We start from the raw sequence: 19728 nt of genomic DNA, 5'->3' as shown, positions 1-19728 counted from the left end.
GAGGCGAATGCTGGCTGCCAAACATTGAACTGAGAATGGGGTTCCCCTTGGAGGAGTTAGAGAAAGGATTGAAGGAGCTGAAGGGGCTTTCAACCCCATAAGAACAACAATACCAACCAACCAAAGCTCCCAGGGACTAAACCACCATCCAAAGAGTACACATGGACAGATCCATGGTTCCAGTTGCATGTGTAGCAGAGGGTGGCCTTGTTGGGCATCAATGGGAAGAGAAGCCCTTGGTCCTGCCAAGGCTGGACCCCTCAGTGTAGGGGAATGTCAGGGTGGGGAGGTGAGCATGTGTGAGTAATAGGGTGAGAGGACACCCTCATAGAAGCAGGGGAGGGGAGGTGGGATGGGGGTTTCTGGACGGAAAACCAGGAAAGGGGATAACATTTGAAATATAAATTTAAAAAATCCAATTAAAATATGTGTTTAGCTTTAAAAAAAATAAAAACTTAATCTATTAGGTATGGATTCCTTCTCATGAAGTGGGCCTCAGATCCTGTCTTGGTTAGGGTTTCAGTGGCTGTGAGGAAACATCATGACCAAAAAACAGGTTGGTGAGACAAGGGTTTGTTTGGCTTACACTTCCACTTTGCTGTTCATCACTGAAGGAAGTCAGGACAAGAATTCAAATAGGTCAGGAACCTGTAGGCTAGAACTGATGCAGAGGCCATGGAGGGGTACTGCTTACTGGCCTGTTCAATGTGACTTGCTCAGCCTGCTTTCTCATAGAACTCAGGCCCACCAGTCCAGGGATGGCACCTCCTACAATGGGCTGAGTTCTCCCCAATCTATCACTAATTAAGAAAATGCCCTACAGCTGGATCTTACGGAAGCGTTTTCTCAATTAAAATGTCTTCCTTTCCGATGATACTTTCTTGCATCAAGTTGACATAAAACTAGCAAGGACAAGTCCAATGAAAAGAAAAATCTGTTGGCTACTCCCGTAACATTGTGCTAGTATTGCCCAAGTATATTTTGCAAGCAGGTCACTGCTGTAGGTTGCAGGGTTTAGAGCTGGGGAATATTGATGATTGCCTCTCTCCTCTATATGCAGAGTGCCTTCCAGCACCATGAATGCTTCTGATTAAGAGTGGAGTCCCAGAGTTGGGGATTTGGCTCAGTGGTAGAGCGCTTGCCTAGCAAGCACAAGGCCCTGGCTTCGGTCCCCAGCTCCGAAAAAAAGAAAAAAAAGAAAAAAAAAAAAAAAGAGTGGAGTCCCTAGCTGGGCACTAGCTTGTCTTTTCCAGGTTCAGTGACAGCAATGTTGTCTTCAGTAATAGGGATAGCTTGCAGCTTATAGAAGGATGCTTTCCCATCATGCACCCCAGTTCCGTTCATCTCCCCATCTCCTTATAACCACCCTTCGCCATCGCAACTCCCTCCCCAATAAAACACACACACACACACACACACACACACACACACACACACAAAACTAACAAAGAATAGAAAACCTCTCATCATAGAAGCGGCAGTATGTCACAGTGTGTCTGACAGTATACACCCCCACCCCTGTGCACACATCTTCACTGGAAAATGTTCATAGCAGTGAGTCATTGGTCTGGTTCAAGGTCTCTGGTTTCTGTGATACCATTAATATTGAATCCTCATCAGGACTCCTCCTGGTTATTCTGTTGTTGGTTGTCATGGAGAACTTGCAGCTTTGGATCAGCAGGACCATCCCTTTCATGCATCCCAACTGTTCACAGATGACATAGATTTTTGGGATGGACCAATTCAGAGCCCTGGATCCGGGCCTGGGTGGTAGCTGAGCCTGTCAGCATGCGGGCTCTCCCTTATCAGACCCTCCAGGGTAAGCTCTCCAGCACTGCCCTGGCTAGACCATCAACAGGAAGTAGGCTCAGCTCTCCCGCGAGATCTCAGGCCCTCAGAGCAGCTCACCCGCACCCATGCCTCCAGAGCCAGCTCCATTGTGCTCCCCAGTTGAGGCGTGGGGCCATAAGTGCTGGGACTGGGATAGCTTGCCTGCTTTCACACCCTTGGGGTCGGCTCACCCATGACTGCACCATCAGAGCCAGATCTACTGTGTTGTCCAGGTGAGACGCAGGGCCCACTCTCCCGAGTGCTATGGCTGGTGAGGGGGCCGGGTCAATTCTGCACATCCCCTGAATATCCAAGTGGTCCCAGGCAGCTAACTTGACTGAGGATGTCCTCCATGTTCTCGGGTGGCAATATGAGCCATGGTTATCGACCCTTCTGCTGCTTAGCCACACACCCAGCCATGGCCCTCAGCGGCAGCTTGGGCTGAAACCTCGCCATGGCCCCAGGTGGCAGGGCTGGTCACTCACAACAGGCTTCTCCTCCGCACTCTCGAGTCTCCAGGTCCACCTCTCTTTCTCTCCTATCTGTTCACCACGTATTCCCAAACTGTGGTGACTCCCGTTGCAGGCTGGCGCTGGCGCCTGGGTGATATCCTCCATCCAGTGGGTGTCTACGGCGCACGGACCACCAAAGGCAGGTCTGTCAGTGGCAGGGCGATCTGCAGATCTCGGTCTTCCTCCTCTCCTGCGCGGTCTGCAGATCTCTGTCTGTCTTCTTCCTCTCCTGCTATGCTGCCTGGATTTGATTTGATTCGATTTCTATGAGCCCTTGGCATAAAACAGCTTTGGCCACCAAGCTTCATCAAGCTAAGATAAAGAAAGAACACCAGCAACACTTATAAGTATCTGCCCATTGTGTGGGTGCACGCGCATGCGTGCAGGGTTGGTAGGTGGCGGTGGTGGCTGTTTCATTTTTCTTAATGATTGAGTAATATTCCATTGTGTAAATGTCCCACACTTTCCTAATCTATTCATCAGTTTATAAATATCTAGGGATGTTTGCAAATTCTATTATGAATAGAGCAGCAAAAGGTTTCATACTTGTTCATCCACGGGCACAGCCGCTCTGTCCTAGGCAATGAGCCACCATACTCAGGACTCAGTCCTTGGACCCTAGAACATAGCTCATGGTGAGTGTCTAGCACGCACAAGGCTCTGGGTTTGATTTTCTAATGGGATTTTACAAGTGCTGAGCACGGGTTCTACGTCTGAGCTGTACCCTAGCTGCCCTGTCTTCCTCCTTTTAAAAAATATCTCAGATGGGGAGGGGAACACACATATAGAAGGAGAGGGGGAGGGGTTAGGGGGATGTTGACCTGGAAACCGGGAAAGGGAATAACAATTGAAATACCCAAATAAGAAATACCCAATTTAATAAAGATGGAGGGAAAAAAATCTCAGGGACGTTATTTCAGCATAAACTAAGAAATATGTACCTGAAGATGTTTTGTAGGTTCCCCAGGATTCTCATGATAAGCATTATTGATAAATACCAAGCCCATCTCCTAATCTGTAGTCCCTCTTACTTGTTTTTCCCTTTTTCTTCCTCCTAGCAAGATGTTCCAGTATGACACTGAATAAAAGGCTGAAGCCAGGCATGGTGGGGCACCCCTTTAATCCCAGCCCTTGAGAGGCAGAGGCAGGCAGATCACTGTGAGTTTGAGGCCAGCCCAGTCTCCAGAGTGAGTTCCAGGACAGCCAGGGCTACACGGAGAAATCTTGACTCAAACGAACAAACAAACAAGGATAAAAATATGATAGTGTAAAACCCCCAAGAGAATTGTTGCTGCTTCAGAATGGCCCTTCTTGCTGGAGGGTTTTTACCGGGTTTTGTATAGACATTCCTTATCCAGTTCAGCAAGTTTCCATCCCAAGGTATTTGGCGCTTTCTTTAGGAGTGCCGAGTTGTCATTTCTGCAGCCTGTTGATAAGATGAATTGCTTTGTCCAAGTTTTAAATCTTGGGCTAGGTTTACAGCCCTACCATAAATTCTAGTGGATCATAAAAGGGTGTGGCGGGGGGCATGGGGGGAAGCGAGCCACAGGTGCTTCCTTGGCCTCCATTTTTTTGCCGTCTTCTTTGACCTTCTGTTCTGCAGTCACGAGGGGTCCAGGTGCAACAGGTCTGACAGAGAAGCATCTCGTGATAAGGGTGGATGGAATCTTCCCCTGAAGCAACAGCTACTGAACTACCTCCTTCTTACAGAGGACAAGGCCCTCCAGACCGAGCAGACCACAGTCTGAACAGACCAATGAGAGAACTCATGGGCTGCCTCCCCCACCCCCATCCCCTCACGACCCAGCCCCCCCCCACCCTCCCCACTCTGTTCCTTCCCTTCCTTACAGTCTGGGCGCTCACATCAGTACATGGAAGATGGAGCTAAGGACTTCCCAATATAGTGATGCTGATTCAAATTCCTGGTTTCCTCCATTACTTTTTTGTGTTTGGCTTTTGGGCAAGTTGCTGGGTCTGATTTATTGGGGTCCTCAAAGTTGGGCTTGTGCACTAGAGCCCCAGGATCACATACCCCAGTGTTTTAGTATGTGGCAACATCAACTTTCTTTCTTTCTTTCTTTCTCTCTCTCTCTCTCTCTCTCTTTCTTTCTTTCTTTCTTTCTTTCTTTCTTTCTTTTTTTATTTTTGATGTCCAAGCCGGTCATTTTATTTCAGCAGTAGAATGAACAAGAGTTCTTGCCTGGCGTCCTAGGCGGCAGCGGTCTCCTTGGCAGCCTTCCTGTCCTCCAGCATCCTCTGCTTCTGCTTCGACAGGCACTTCCTGGCAGAATAGTAGGCTCCCAGGTCCAGGTAGCGGTCCTGGTAGGCTTTAGACACTTTGGCGAATTGCTCCAATTCCTTGGTACAGTTCTGCTGTGAGCTCTCTCCTTCCCTCTACGGACAAGCCTTAAGTCTCTCCTGGATGATGTTGAGGATTTCCTGGTCCACTCTGAAGTCCCTTCTCCATTGCATCTCATCCTCACAGATACACACGACACTATCCCCTTTGCATTCCGTGATGTCTGGCCCTCGACCGTACTGTCGGTGGTAGTAGGAGGTTCTGTTCTTGGCGTGCTGTTGTTCAATAAACTCTCACGAGGGTCATGGGCCGGTCCACGACGAGGTCGTAGACCTTCGTCAAGTAGGTGATGGGGTTGGGGATCAAGGTCTGCAGCAAGGGAGCAGGTGTGCAGCGTTGGGGCTCCAGGTACACATCCTTGTCCCAAGAGTCTGCCATGGCTTAAGCAAACCCCCGCCGACCTTCCACTCGTCCCGTGTCTGGATCCAATCAGCCTGCTAAGGACGTCTCAGCGGTCTTTTCTTTTTATTTATTTCATTTATTTATTTATTTTTGAGACAGCATCTCTCTACATAGCTCTGACTGTCTTGGAACTCACTACATAAATCAGATTAGTCTTGAAGGCACAGGAATCAGTCTATCTCTGTCTCCTGAATGCTGAGACTAAAGATAGGTCCTACCATGCCCACTTTTTTTTTTTTCTTTTTTTTTGGAGCTGGGGACCGATCCCAGGGCCTTGCACTTGCTAGGCAAGCGCTCTACCACTGAGCTAAATCCCCAACCCTCCATGCCCACTTTTTAACATGCATATTTTTAGTTTGGGTTTGGTTTTTGAGACAGGGTTTCTCTCTTATATTTTTGGTTGTGAGCCCAGTCTTTAATGGCTGAGCCACCTCTCAAGCCCCAGGGTTTTTCTCTATTAGGCCCTACCTTGCACTCACAGAGATCCACCTGCCCCTGCCTCCAGGCTCTGGGATTAAAAGTGTGTGCCACCACTGCCAGGTAGTTCAATGTGAATTTTTAACTTGAAGATTTTTTTAACCATGAATGTTCTCAATAACAACACGGATCGCCATTTTATGGTTGTATTCTTTTAATTAAAAATTGTATTTTTTGTATTTATGGTTGTTTTACTTACAAGTATGTCTGTGCAACACATGTATGTCTAGTGCCCTTGGAGTCTAGAAAATGTCACTGGATCCCCTGGAACTGGAATTATAGATGACCCTGAGCCACCCTGAACCTGGATCTTCTAGAAGAGCAGCCAGTGCTCTTAACTGCTGAGCCATCTCTCCATCCTGGCTATAATATTTAATATTTACTCCCGGTGGTATTTACAGGCATTAGGGACACCATGTTCTTATATATTATTTTTGCCCATGTGTGACTACAGCTATAAAAGAAACAACTCGAGTATTCTGCTAGCAGCCTTCAGATGAAGATGTAGAACTCTCAGCTCCTCCTGCACCATGCCTGCCTGGATGCTGCCATGTTCCTGCCTTGATGATAATGGACTGAACCTCTGAACCTGGCCAGAGGACCAGTCTTCTCCAGGGAAGGGGAGACTTAGAGACTCCTTGAAATAAGACATATTTGCTTGTTCTCAAGAGTCAGTCCTTGGGCTGGAGAGATGGCTCAGAGGCTCTTCCAGGGGTCCTGAGTTCAAATCCCAGCAACCACATGGTGGCTCACAACCATCTGTAATGGGATCTAATGTCCTCATCTGGTGTGTCTGAAGACAGCTGCAGTGTACTTATATATAATAAATAAATAAATCTTAAAAAAAAGAAACAGCTCAGTGTAGAATTGCTAAGTCAAAAGAGATTTTTAAAAACCAGTTTTCCCATAATAAAAGTAACCCATGTATAGTAAAATGATCTTAGAACCATAACAACATGATAAACAATAAAATGTAAACATCCTTCTGCCTCAGACATCCACCCCCGTTCTTGCCAGTTAACCCGTATTAGTATACCGTGACTAAGGTAAGGCCATCTTGTCCTGACTCCATTTTGTGTTTGCTTAGACACTTCTCAGTTTTCTACCCCACACCTTTAATGGTCATGTCTGCTGTGGCAATACATGTGGGCTTTCCATGACTACAACCATGCTCTAGATGTAGTAACCAAAAATATTAATGTTTATATAAACAAACTAGCTAAAGAAGGCATCAGTCAAAATTAATTGTCATGCTGTGTCTGAAGTAGCAATGATTTGTCAAAACAAATGTTTGAAGGTTGTTCTGACTTCATTTAACATATAACCACAAAGCCTTTTTTAAGAAGAACTTATTTATTCATTTAATGTATGTGAGTACATTGTCACCGTCCTCAAAGATACCAGAAGAGGACATCGGATCCCATTACAAATGCTTGTGAGCACCACGTGGTTGCTGGGAATTGAACTAAGGTCCTGTGGAAGAGCAGTCAGTGCTCTTAACCACTGAGCCATCTCTCCAGCCCTCAATAGGCCTTTCTTTGGCTACCTTACCTCTAAATAATGACACGAGTCTTATGTTTATTTAAAATAGTTTTAGACCTTTGGTTATTGTAGTTTCCTCTAGCTCTTTCATTATTACAATTTAACACAATTATTAATACAATTAATTAATATAAAGCTAATACAATTATTATAAATTAATACAATATTAACTTATCTACATTATTCTATGTCTGCTTTATGGCTTGTTACCTCTCGGTCTCTAGTGTGGGTCCACTTCTTCATCCGTGTGTCCAGCTGGCAAATGTTCTAGCCCCTGACTTTCCTGGAGTTCAGTCTCTCCCCAGAAGTCTTTCCTAGCCTGTCCTGCTTCGCTCCAGGCCTTCAGATTCTTCTTAAAACCAATCAGAAGGTGCAAGAGGGAGTGTTTACTAAATACAAGGCAAGTGCTGGGCAATTGGAATAACAATGTCGAAGTCCAGTCTGGAATCGGCTCTGGCGGCACAGAAATCAGCATCTGAAGAATACAAAGACAGTCTTTACCCAGTGCACAAAAAGATTATCCCTGCAAATGTCATTGTGATTTTTTTTGTGGGTTTTGCCTTTAAAAATATTGAACCCCTGAGCTTCAGCACTTTGAGGCATGAGCCTACTCCTCGTCACTGGTCAAAATTAAAAGACTCTTATAATTTTTTTTTTTTTGGTTCTTTTTTTCGGAGCTGGGGACCGAACCCAGGGCCTTGCGCTTCCTAGGCAAGCGCTCTACCACTGAGCTAAATCCCCAACTCCAAGACTCTTATAATCTTAACTGGCTTAATTACTGTAGTAGTCTGTTCTTATGTGGATTTATTACAGTAGATCTTTGTTGGCTTTTGAGACAGGGTCTCACTGTCTCCTTGGCTGGCAAGGCTCTCACTGTGTAAACCAGGCTGGCTTCATTTTTTCAGTGATAACTGGCATTAGTTATACTATTATGGTGCATGCCAGTGCATTTAACTTAATATTCTTTTAAAGAAAATTTTCTATGAACGAGTTAGTCTGTATCTATTGAAAACTGTTTATGTTTGCATTTTTGAAAAGAGAAATTCTGACCCATACCTTAAATCACTGACTTGAGAGAGAGAGGCAGAGAGATCAAGGAATTCAAAGTCACTCTTGGCTGCATCATGAGTTCAAAGACAGCCTGGACTCCCTGAGACAAGAGGGAGAAGAAAGAGGGGAGGAGGGTGGGGAAGAGATTTTCTGTGATTGGAAGGCAGTTAAAGGGAGAGCAAGAAGAGGCAGGAAAACTAAGATGGCAGCAGCTTGGGCAGTAAGTAATGGGTGTCAAAGGTTTGCACTCAGCAGCCATAATGGGGGTGTTGACAGAAATGCAGATGAAAGTCAGTCATGGGGGCACACACCTGCAATCCTGGCATCTGAAAGATGGGGGCACACACCTGCAGTCCTAGCACCTGAAAGATGCGGGCACACACCTGCAGTCCTAGCATCTGAAAGATGGGGGCACACACCTGCAGTCCCAGCATCTGAAAGATGGGGGGCACACACCTGCAATCCTAGCACCTGAAAGATGGGGGCACACACCTGCAGTCCTAGCACCTGAAAGATGGGGGCACACACCTGCAGTCCCAGCATCTGAAAGATGGGGGCACACACCTGCAGTCCTAGCACCTGAAAGATGGGGCACACACCTGCAGTCCCAGCACCTGAAAGATGGGGGCACACACCTGCAGTCCCAGCATCTGAAAGATGGGGGCACACACCTGCAGTCCCAGCATCTGAAAGATGGGGGCACACACCTGCAGTCCTAGCACCTGAAAGATGGGGGCACACACCTGCAGTCCCAGCATCTGAAAGATGGGGGCACACACCTGCAGTCCTAGCATGGACCAACTGTGAGCTAGGGATGTAGACTACACACCACAATAGATGCTATGTCGCTCAGTGACAGAGTGCTTGTCTAGAATGTGAGTCCTTCGGTTTGATGATGCACAGAAAAAATAGATATGTAGGAGGGGAAAGTCAGTAAGATGTCCCGTTTGAATAACGCCCTTGATATTGCCTGGTTTTCTAGCTTCAACATCTGGGCAGATGGCGGCTGATGCCACTTACTGAGACCAACACCCCAAAGAAACACTATGTTGTGGTCGCGTTCCATTGCTGGGAGAGACACAATGACCAAGTCAACCCTTAGGAAAGAAAGCATTTATTTGGGGGCTGGCTTACAGTTTCAGAGGTTTAGACCATTCTCCTCAGGGTGGATGGCATGGTAAACACTGGTAGACATGGTGCTGGAGAAGGAGCCGAGAGTTGTATACTCATCCACGAGCAGCGAGAGTGAGGGGGAGACATGCTTGGCCCGGTGTGGACTTTAGAAAGCTCAAAGCTCATCCCTAGTGAGGACTGAGAAGTGACACACTTCTTACAAGGAGGCCATACCGCCTTTGTTGTGTTCTGGTTTGTTTTGTTTCTCTGAGACAGGGTTTCTCTGTGTAGCCTTGGCTGTCCCAGAGCTTGTTCTGTAGAACAGACTGGTCTTGAACTTATTGACATTCACCTGCCTCTGCCCTCCAACCATTCCGGTGCTGGGATCAAAGGGCATGATTTGTTTGTTTTTGTTTTGTTTTGTTTTAAAGAACTCAGTTCCTAATCTGTCTAATACTTTCAAGTAGTGTCACTAACTGATTCAATGACTTTGATTCAATGATATTGATTCAAATGGCTAAACATTCAAATATGTGAGCCTCTGGGGGCCATTCTTATTCAAACCACCACATTCTACACTGTGATCTCCATTGCACACTTCTTTCTCTTGGCTTGGTTTCACACTGGGCCTGCAGCTTTCCTTGATAGGTATCCCATAGCTCTGGCATCTTCATTATCCAGGGGTTTCCAAAACAATCTAGGCCTCCCCTTCACAGCTTCACACAATGACTTCTCTGGACCTCCCCAGAGGGAGATTCCACAACCCCTGACTCTAAAGCCAGACGGACCCACCTGTCAAAAGCTGCCAACTTCTGCTGCTGGAATGGGGCTTCCTTGGTTCAATTATGATCACATCAACTTTCCTTTGTTGACTTCCTTCACTGCTTGGGTTTTCCTTTCATTCTTCCACACAAATTAGAAGGTAGAGATTGAAAATCAGTCAGTAAAGTCAGATTTCGGAAGGAGCTTCCAAATGTAGTTTGGGGTCCAAAAGTTTGAGGATTTTTTTTTTCACACACAAAAAAAAAAATCTGAATTCTGGGCTGAGAAGATAGTGTCCTGAGTAAATGCTGACCCCAGGATCTCAAGGCCCTGAGCTTGATTCTTAAAACCCATGGGAAAACTCAGGCATGCAGTGGGATTACTATCCCAACACTTGTGAGACTGCAGTGGGTGGGGTCCTGGGGCTTGCTGGCCTGCCTGCAGTTCCGGGACTGTGAGAGATGGTGAGAGGACAATGGCATCTAAGGGACGACCCATGAAACAATCCTCTAATTTCCACAGGCCCACACCCATGCGCCCCGCACCTCTGGCAATCTAAATCTCTGGTGAGTGTTCCCACCCCGCTCTGCTCTCTTTCTTTCTCTCCTGCTCTCATTGAAAACCTCAGAAGACATGCCAATACTCGGCCCGCATTCCATCCCTTCTAGGTAAGAAAGGGCTGCAGTGAAGAATTACTAAATGCTTGAGTTATAGTCTACACACACACACACACACACACACACACACACACACACACACACACACACACACCTATCTGGATCGTGTAAGAATTGATCTGTCTAAACCATGGCTTGATGTGTGGCTGTGTGCACTGTCTGGGAAACACTACATCTTCATGAGAACTCCACACTGCCATATGGCCAGGGAGCATACCCTATTTTGGAATTCTCCAATGCCAAACTAGTACAGTTATCTAAATATAGCTGAAGCCGAGCTGCACAGGCCTGTAGGGGCTGCAGCTGGGAATCTACGGCAGAACAATTACTTCACGGCCAGTCTGAGCTACAGAGTGAGACTGTTTCAAAATACAGTAACAAGGTCCCCCCCACCAAAAAGAACCAAACCAGTTAGCAAAATCAATAAACAAAGGTTTTGAGAGCACCCTGGCTGGCCCTGTGTAGGCTTGTCTGTCATTATGACTTAAAGTTACAAGGCCCGATGCCATTTGTTGTGTTGTGTTGTGTTGTGTTGTATTGTGTTGTGTGTAGCCCTGGCTGTCCTGGAACTCTGTAGACTAGGCTGACTTTGCACCCAGAGATCCCCTGCCTCTACCTCCTGAATGTTGGGATTAAAGGCATGCATCACTATACCAGGCCCAGAGGTCATTAAAAATTACCTATGCGTGTCTGTCTGTCTGTGTATATGTACGTCTGTGTGTCTTGTGTCTGTCTGTCTTCATATTAAAAGGAAAAGTACAGGCTGTGAATAATGAGAGGCAATTGCTTGTATTTTTTCCTTCTTGTCTCTCAACCTTAATAAATTCCTCCTTCCCCACTTTATACCTTCCAGACACCCCAACCTGGGGATTGAACTTTGAGCCCTGGCTCCCCTTACGATTTTATTTTCACTGTTTAAATTACTACTGCTGATGGGTGTGCCTGACATGGTATACCTTTAAATGTCAGAGGACAACTTTATGGATTCCAGGGATCTAATTGAGGTGCACACGGGAAGTGCTTTACACATTGTGATATCTTGTAAATTTTTTATTAAGCAAGGATTATTTTTCTAAAACAAACAAAGCAAAACTAGCCAGGCATGATACCAGATGCCCGTGGCCCTAGCACTCAAGAAGCAGAGAAAGAATTGCTACAGATTGGAGGCTAGCCTGGTCTACAGAGCAAGTTCCAGGATAGGGGTTCATAGTGTGTCTCTGTCTCAAAAGATCAAAACAATATTTAATATTTAATCTATGTGATTAAATAAAGGAAAGCACCCAGAGCAGAACTTCTGCTATGGAAATCCTTCAACTTTGCAAGAGAAAAGTAGTTTTTTGTTTGTCTTTTAATGGTAGTTTGTTTTTTTGTTTTTGTTTTTGTTTTTGTTTTTGTTTTTGTTTTTTTGTGATATAGGACTCTCTAAATAGTCCTGGCTATTTGGGAACTCACTATATAGACCTGGCTGTTCTCAAACTCACACTTACTTGCCTCTGCTTCTCAAGTGCTGGGATTAAAGGCGTGCTCCACTGCCATAACCGGCCAGTTCCGCGCTAATTTTTAATTCAATGTATATCAGGTTTGGAAGACTCATTACACAAACCCTGGTTAACATAAATCTAATGTTTGACAGCTGGTAGACAGGTTTCTTGCTTATCGCCCTGATTTTACAGCAAAACAAGACTTTCGTGAACAATAATTTCCTGAGAGGCATCCGGGTTCACAGAAAGAAAGTCTGGTCTCCGCGCCTCCGTGACACGTGACCCTATGACCCAAGAAGCCATCTTAAGGCTCGCCTCATAGAGGAAACTACACCTCCCAGAATGCCTGCGCTTTGCGTCGTGCTGGCACTTTTACTGGCCCAGCCTTAAAGCCGAGCCTGTAGCCGGGCGCCATCTTTGACGCTGGCAGTCTTGGGTTTCTGCTTGTTCGGCTGCTGTGAGGACGGCGGGCGACCGCAGCTAAGAAAAGAGATAGACGTGGCAGCACGCGGGAGTCGGAGACATTGTCATCGGTTCGGTAAAGTTTCTGTTCTCTGGTAACTAGACCCGTTTTTTGATTCCCGGGTGACTTGGGGCCTGGGAGGGAGAAGAGGGCGAGGGGAGTGGCAGCGGCCTCCCCTCGCCCGAGTTTCGGCCTAGCCCGGGAAGTCCGAGCCGGGCCCATCAGCCCGGCAGCTACCGGGACTCCCGCCGGCGGCCCTGGCCTGCTGGGCTCCTAACCAGACTCCAGCTCACTTTCCCACCCTCCCTGCCCCCACCCGCTTCGCCCCACCCCCACGGCGCCTGCTCCCTTACTTACCAACCTCTTCCCCTCCCCCCCACATCCGGTGTTCCCGAACTGGGATCCCCGGGTAGCCCCCTAAAAGCGACTGTTTCGGACCCTCGGAAGGGGAACTGACTAGGTTGCTTTCTTCCCGGAATCAGTTTCTTTAGTTAGCTGACCCTCCCTTCCTAGATCAGAACAAGTGCCTGGACCCGAGTTTACCTACTCTCCTTCTTCTTTAGGGTCCCACTACTTTGGAGATTTTCGCATATTCCACATACATAGTCGAATTCTGGTGTCCTATTCCATACCCCATTCTAGTTACTCTCCCGCCCAAGCCCTCATCATCGAAGTCAAGAGCTACAGGGACTCTTCGTTCTTGTAGGATTGGTGAGACCGTAAGAAGAACACCCCTTAGACGCCCATAATCGGTGCGGATCCCCATGGGGAAGGCTCGTTTTGTTGACATCTACCAGGCTTTGGTTCTGAACCCAGAGAAGGCGGCTGTGGAGCTAGGGAATAGCCATGCTTTTGTAGGGTAAACGTGTTGGTATTGAGGGGAGGGGAGAGGGAATCCACGGAAAAGGAATGGAAGTGGTTTAAAGCTCATTTTAGTTTGGCTACTCATAGAATGTCAGCTTATGAGTTATTTACAGGTTGTAATGTTGCTTCGGGCTAAAAATATGAACTCTTGGTAGAAACCGTAAATGAAGGATATAGCTTATCTTGTTTTGAAATTTTTTTCCAGTTAATTTTTTTTCCAGCCACCTACATCTTTCAAAATATCAGAACAGAAAGGGCATAGCTAGCGTTTACTGCTAATGCCTAGTATGTGGAATCTGATTTAGATTTCCAGAATTGACTTTTTTGGGTTGTATTGGCAAATCGGTCTTAAATGGTGACTGTTGAGTGATGCACTATGTTTAAGTGAGGTTTCCTGAAAATATTCCCAAAATCAAGGGGAAATCAGTGTTGTTGTCATGTGGATTCATTAAAAGTACATATTTTAAGAACTGAAGGCGTTTCGCCAGATGAAGTTCTTGATTCGGCAGCAAGAACATGAACCTGCCATTTGGAAGACTTGACCTTTAGCTGCTCCAGATCCCATGACTGTGGGAAAATGGGCCTCAGTTCTCTTTTCTATAACATAAGGACACTGGACGATTTGAATTTGGAAAGTTAAAAGAACTCCTAAAGCCTTGCAAGACATAGTTTGGGAATGTTCTCCATTGCTGCCATTTTTCCTCCAAAAATAACCTGGCTTGGAAGTCATTGGTTGAAAGGGAACTTGACTCCCCATAGAAACTGGAGGGAAGGTAACACAAGTGGAGAGGGACAGCTGTATTTCTGCCAGAGTAAGAAACCCACCGAAAGGTTCTGGTACGGATTTTGGAGACATAAAGAGAATGAGTGTATGTACTTTGAGTGTACCAGTTTCCTCGATCTCTCCTGGCAGAAGATGCAGTGCTTTTAGTGATGCTGGGGTTCTGGGGTGTGTTTCCATTAATTCAAATACAGATGAAGACGGTGTGCTAGAGGGAAAGATGGTGGCAGAAGGATCGAATAAAGAGACAAAATTGCCTGCTAAAAAGAAAAGAAAGAAGGGTTTGCGAATTAAGGGGAAAAGACGCCGAAAAAAATTGATTCTTGCCAAAAAGTTTAGTAAGGATTTGGGGTCTGGGAGACCTGTTGCAGATGCCCCTGCTTCGTTAGCTTCCAGTGCCGCTGAGCAAGATGAAGAAAGTCTTTTTGATGGCAATATAGAAAAGCAAATCTATCTGCCTAGTACCCGGGCCAAAACCTCCATCGTGTGGCACTTCTTTCATGTTGACCCCCAGTACACCTGGAGAGCTGTTTGTAACCTGTGTGAGAAAAGTGTCAGCAGGGGAAAGCCAGGCAGCCATCTTGGCACATCTACTCTTCAAAGGCATCTTCAGGCAAGGCATTCTCCTCACTGGACTAGGGCCAACAAGTTTGGAGTCACTAATGGGGAGGAGGACTTTTCCTTGGATTTGTCGTTGTCTCCTTCTTCTCCTGGAAGCAATGGAAGCTTTGAGTATATTCCTACTGATTCATTAGATGAAAACAGAATGGGTAAGAAACGTGATAAATCGGCATCTGATGCCCTGAGGGCAAAAAGAGGGCGCTTTCTCATCAAAAGCAACATTGTCAAGCATGCCTTAATTCCCGGAACGAGAGCCAAGACATCTGCAGTTTGGAATTTTTTTTATACTGATCCGCAGCACATCTCAAGAGCTGTGTGTAACATATGTAAAAGAAGTGTGAGCCGTGGTAGGCCAGGTTCTCACTTAGGAACTTCAACACTTCAACGACATCTTCAGGCCACACATCCCATCCACTGGGCTGTTGCCAACAAAGACAGTGGTGCTATTGGGAATGGATTAGACGAGACTGAGACAGAGAGCGGTGATCTCTTGAACGATACTTTGCATGGAGAGAAGTCATCAGGCAGCCAAGATTTAACAGCTGAGGACCTCAGTGACTCTGATGATACAGATGAACCTCCTGTTTTAGAGGTTGAAAATAGATCTGAGAGCCCGATTCCTGTTGCAGAGCAAGATAATCTGGCGCACACACAAGAGAGAGAAACGACGACAGACACACATTGTGAAGATGCAGCCTCAAGTCAAATAAGTCAGGCAGTTATTCAAATGATTGTGGAGGATCTGCATCCTTACAACTATTTCTCTACCCCAGCTTTTCAAAGATTTCTACAGATTGTTGCTCCCGACTATAGATTGCCATCAGAGACTTACTTTTTCACCAAAGCCGTACCTCAGTTATACGATTCTGTTAGAGAAAAAATTTTCTTAACTTTAGAGAATGTTCAAAGCCAAAAGATCCACCTTACTGTTGACATATGGACTCATGACCCTTCCACTGACTATTTCATTGTGACTGTACACTGGGTCTCTTTGGAAACTGCATCTTCTCCCAGTAATGGTGGGACTCCCAATTTTAGAAAGTGGGCAGTACTTTGTGTTACAGGTTTAGCCAAAGACTGTTTGATAACTAACATTTTACAAGAATTAAATGACCAGATTGGTCTGTGGCTTTCTCCTAACTTCCTTATCCCTAGCTTCATTGTTTCTGATAATTCTTCTAATGTGGTACATGCAATCAAAGGTGGTGGCTTTACCCATGTGCCATGCTTCCTGCATTGTCTAAATATAGTGATTCAGGACTTCTTCTGTGAGCACAAAAGCATTGAGAATATGTTAGTGGCTGCTAGGAAAACCTGCCATCATTTTAGCCATTCTGTCAAGGCCCGCCAGATACTACAAGAATTCCAAAATGATCACCAGCTTCCATGGAAGAATCTGAAGCAGGATGAAACTGGCCACTGGATTTCCACCTTTTACATGTTAAAATGGCTCTTAGAGCATTGCTACTCTGTTCACCATAGTCTGGGCAGAGCCAGCGGAGTTGTACTTACCTCCCTTCAGTGGACTCTAATGACATACGTTTGTGATATTCTTAAGCCATTTGAGGAGGCCACCCAGAGAGTGAGTGTGAAGACAACAGGACTGAATCAGGTGCTACCCATAATCCATCATCTCCTCTTTTCCCTGCAGAGACTCAGAGAAGATTTTCAAGTCAGAGGTATTACTCAGGCCCTCAATCTGGTGGACAGTTTATCTTTGAAACTTGAAAGCGATGCCTTACTAAGTGCCATGCTCAAATCCAAGCATTGTATCTTGGCTACTTTGTTAGATCCTTGTTTTAAGAACAGTTTGGAGGACTTTTTTCCTCAAGGTGCTGATTTAGAAACTTACAAACAGATCCTCGCAGAAGAGGTTTGTAATTATATGGAATCTTCGCCTGGGGCCTGCCAGATTGCAAGTTCAGAAGCATCTGGCCCTTTAGTTAGATTAGGGACTGATTCATTTACTTCTATAAAAGAAGGCACCTCCAGTGCAGGTTCTATGGATAGTTCAGCCGCAGACAGTGTTGCTATTGGGAGCAGAAGCTTCTTGTTCCCCTCTGCAGTAGCCGTAGTAGATGAATACTTTAAAGAGAAGTATTCAGAGCTCTCAGGAGGTGATGACCCTTTGGTTTACTGGCAGAGGAAGGTGAGCATATGGCCAGCCTTGACCCAAGTTGCCATTCAGTATCTGAGTTGCCCCATGTGTAGTTGGCAATCTGAATGCATGTTTACCACAAATAGCCACTTTCATCCAAAGCAGATCATGAATATGGACTTTGATAATATAGAGCAGCTCATATTTCTGAAAATGAACTTGGAGAATGTTAACTACGACTATTCTACATTGATTCTGAGCTGGGACCCTGAAAATAAGGCTGTTCAGAACAATGAAAAAGAAATACTACCTTAATTTCTTTTACTATTTCCTACTTAAAATGGGCAGCTTTTGCTATATTATTATCTTATTGCTGTTGTTATCATATGTAGTCATACTATTTATCCTTTAAAAAATAGCTGGGTGTGGTCACAGTGCCAATAGTCCTGGCCATTAGAGACACTGAGGCTGGATTATGACTTTAGCACATGAGTTTGAGACCAGCCCAGGCAACAAAAATGAAAAACCTGGGGAAATCGAAAATTACAGAAAGGCTGAAAACTCCGCAGAGGCAGTGTAACGATGATAAGATGAAGGTTAACTTTGAAGATTTCACAGTTGTAACTCAGCATAACTAACATCTATTAAAGTGTCATTTGTATCACTAGCGAGAGGTCGATGTATTGAGAACATATGGTGCAGCGTTGAAGGACTTAGGTATTTCTGGTTGGTAGATTGAGCTTCCAACATGGAAGATTTGGTTACCCAAGAATTATGATTTGTATAAATACAGTGATTCAGGACTTCTATGAGCACAGACGTGTTTAGAATGTGTTAGTGACTGCATTAACGTATTCTTTCCCTTCCCTGTTTTTAAATTTCTTTAAAACCCCTGACACAGCTTGACATGAAAACCCACAACATTGTTTCCTATTTAGTAATTCATAATTGCCTCACACTGGTCAGTAAATAATGTCAGATTACTGGGTATGATGGAATTGTCTTTTATATTTAAGGTTGAGTCTATATAAAAGGGAACATTACAAAACAATTAGAAAAAAATGACTTTTGGTCTTTGATTTGCTTTTTATAATGTAGTACAAAACAGGGATTATATAGGTGCCTTTAAATAACCTATCAGTAAAAAATATTAGATGTCTGTAAAAATCAAAGAACATGATGGAATTCAGGATTCAAGCCTCATGAACGTGGCAGGCCCCATATGAGTTTCCCAGAGAATATTTCTATAGTTTGTTCATTTTTTTTTAAAGGGTGCTTCTGGTCCGTAGCTCAGTATTCCTCCCTGAAGTCTGGGCCACTGTATTTTTAACTGTGTTAGGCGTCATTGCTGAAATGAGCGAGCCGTCTCAGTGGCCTGTCAGGTGCCTTTCCACTCCAGAGTCTGTTTCTGTGACTGAGTGGGAGGCCAGAAAATGATGACGTTTAGTAAGTCTATTAGCTGTTTCAGACTGAATAACTAATGGGAGATCCCAATTTTTCCTTTCTTTCATTTTAGATTTGGGGATATTCCCTGCCCAAAAAATTCCTGGAAAATTGACTAGTATTAAGTGTGAGTAAAAGGTGTCCACTTTTTTTTAAGTCTTGATTTTAGTTTTGTCTTGGATAGTATTTGGCAAGATTTAGCCTAGAAAGTATGTAGTGTTTATTACATAAGAAGCAAGTGGCTTTGTTACTGGGCTGGTTTTGAAACTCATTTCTGTGTATTAAAATAACTTAAATTTTTTTATTTTAAATTCTTAAATGGTAAATGTGAAGTGAAATTTCATCTCCCCCAAATTTACCCTTTACCAACTGGAGTGAAGTCTTTAGCTCTAATCATCAATTATCAGGAAACCTTTGCAGGGCCAGCATTGAATGCCATACCAGTGATGCTTGTGTTGATATAAAGGAAGAAGAATAGCTTCCTTTAGCATCTCTGTGCTTCGCCCGAGCTGCTTCAGAATGGCTCTAATGCTGCTCTGCCTTCTTCAGCTCGCTGCCCCACTCTGTAGTTCCTCTGTAACTATATGCTTTTACCTTTTTTGGTTAAACACTCCCTGACGATGACTGTTAACAGACCATATACATTGACATATATGTATCTATCAGTACATCCATATATATGGATTTCTCTTCATCTTGATTTTGTGGCTGGGTAAAATTTAATAACATTAACTTCATGGTACTTTGGTATAAGAGTAAGTTCACTATTTTTATATTGAACCCAAATCTAAAGGCTTTTATATTATATTTTAAAAGAATAATTACCCAAATGTTTTATTTCTATACATTTGTGTGTGTATAAGCCTGTTAGTATATATTATATGGATATTATATACATAAAACACTTTATATTTTTACATACAGTATGCTTTTATTATACAGATAATAAAGATGGGGGAAGGTTTCTGTTTTTTTTCTTAATAGGTGAAGAAATCTTGAAGACCAGAAATTGGATCTTATTGAATTTTGGTGGTGTTTTTACCTTTTTTTTTTTTTCTTTTTTCTTTTTTTCGTCTTTTTATTTTTAAATTATAATGCTCAGCTATGGAAGATGGATTTTTTTTTTTAATTCTTTGAATTTTAAGTTCATCTTTAAATGAACTTTTTTTGGCTTTTTTTGAGGAGATAGCTAATGCTAGCTGTCTCCAGTCTGACAGAGGTTATGCAAATGGACTTAATCTTCCAGGAGTTGT

General features: G+C 44.5%; 2 protein-coding genes, 1 long non-coding RNA gene and 1 pseudogene across 6 annotated transcripts in view; 2 read left to right on the top strand and 2 right to left on the bottom strand.

Annotated features, from left to right (window-relative positions):
* Nucleotides 1–1464: 1464 nt before the first annotated feature.
* LOC108352533 (uncharacterized) lies at nt 1465–10235 on the bottom strand. Its single transcript, XR_001840819.3, has 3 exons — nt 10078–10235; nt 7333–7597; nt 1465–2654 (listed from the first exon to the last, which is right to left on the bottom strand). It is a non-coding gene; the product is annotated as an uncharacterized LOC108352533 (long non-coding RNA).
* Ndufb10-ps1 (NADH:ubiquinone oxidoreductase subunit B10, pseudogene 1) lies at nt 4445–5323 on the bottom strand (annotated as a pseudogene).
* A 2368-nt stretch (nt 10236–12603) lies between the features above and the next one.
* Zc3h11a (zinc finger CCCH-type containing 11A) overlaps nt 12604–19728 on the top strand; it is a 40528-nt gene continuing 33403 nt past the window's right edge. The window contains exons 1-2 of one of the 4 annotated variants that reach the window (XM_063272466.1): nt 12604–12743; nt 18549–18602. The gene's annotated coding sequence lies outside the window, so the exon portion shown is untranslated. Of the gene's footprint in view, nt 12763–18548; nt 18603–19728 lie in introns of all 4 variants that reach the window. The other 3 variants (XM_063272465.1, XM_039090893.2, NM_001047902.1) reach the window with 3 other exon arrangements.
* On the top strand, nt 13035–19306 carry Zbed6 (zinc finger, BED-type containing 6). Its single transcript, NM_001398831.1, has one exon. It carries the CDS (start codon nt 14396–14398, stop codon nt 17345–17347), a length of 2952 nt encoding a protein of 983 aa, NP_001385760.1. The 5' UTR covers nt 13035–14395; the 3' UTR covers nt 17348–19306.

This window comes from Rattus norvegicus, chromosome 13, assembly GCF_036323735.1.
Source record: "Rattus norvegicus strain BN/NHsdMcwi chromosome 13, GRCr8, whole genome shotgun sequence".
Lineage (NCBI taxonomy): Eukaryota > Metazoa > Chordata > Mammalia > Rodentia > Muridae > Rattus > Rattus norvegicus.
The sequence above is the reverse complement of the archived record's forward strand: the minus strand, read 5'-3'. Positions and strand labels throughout refer to the sequence as shown.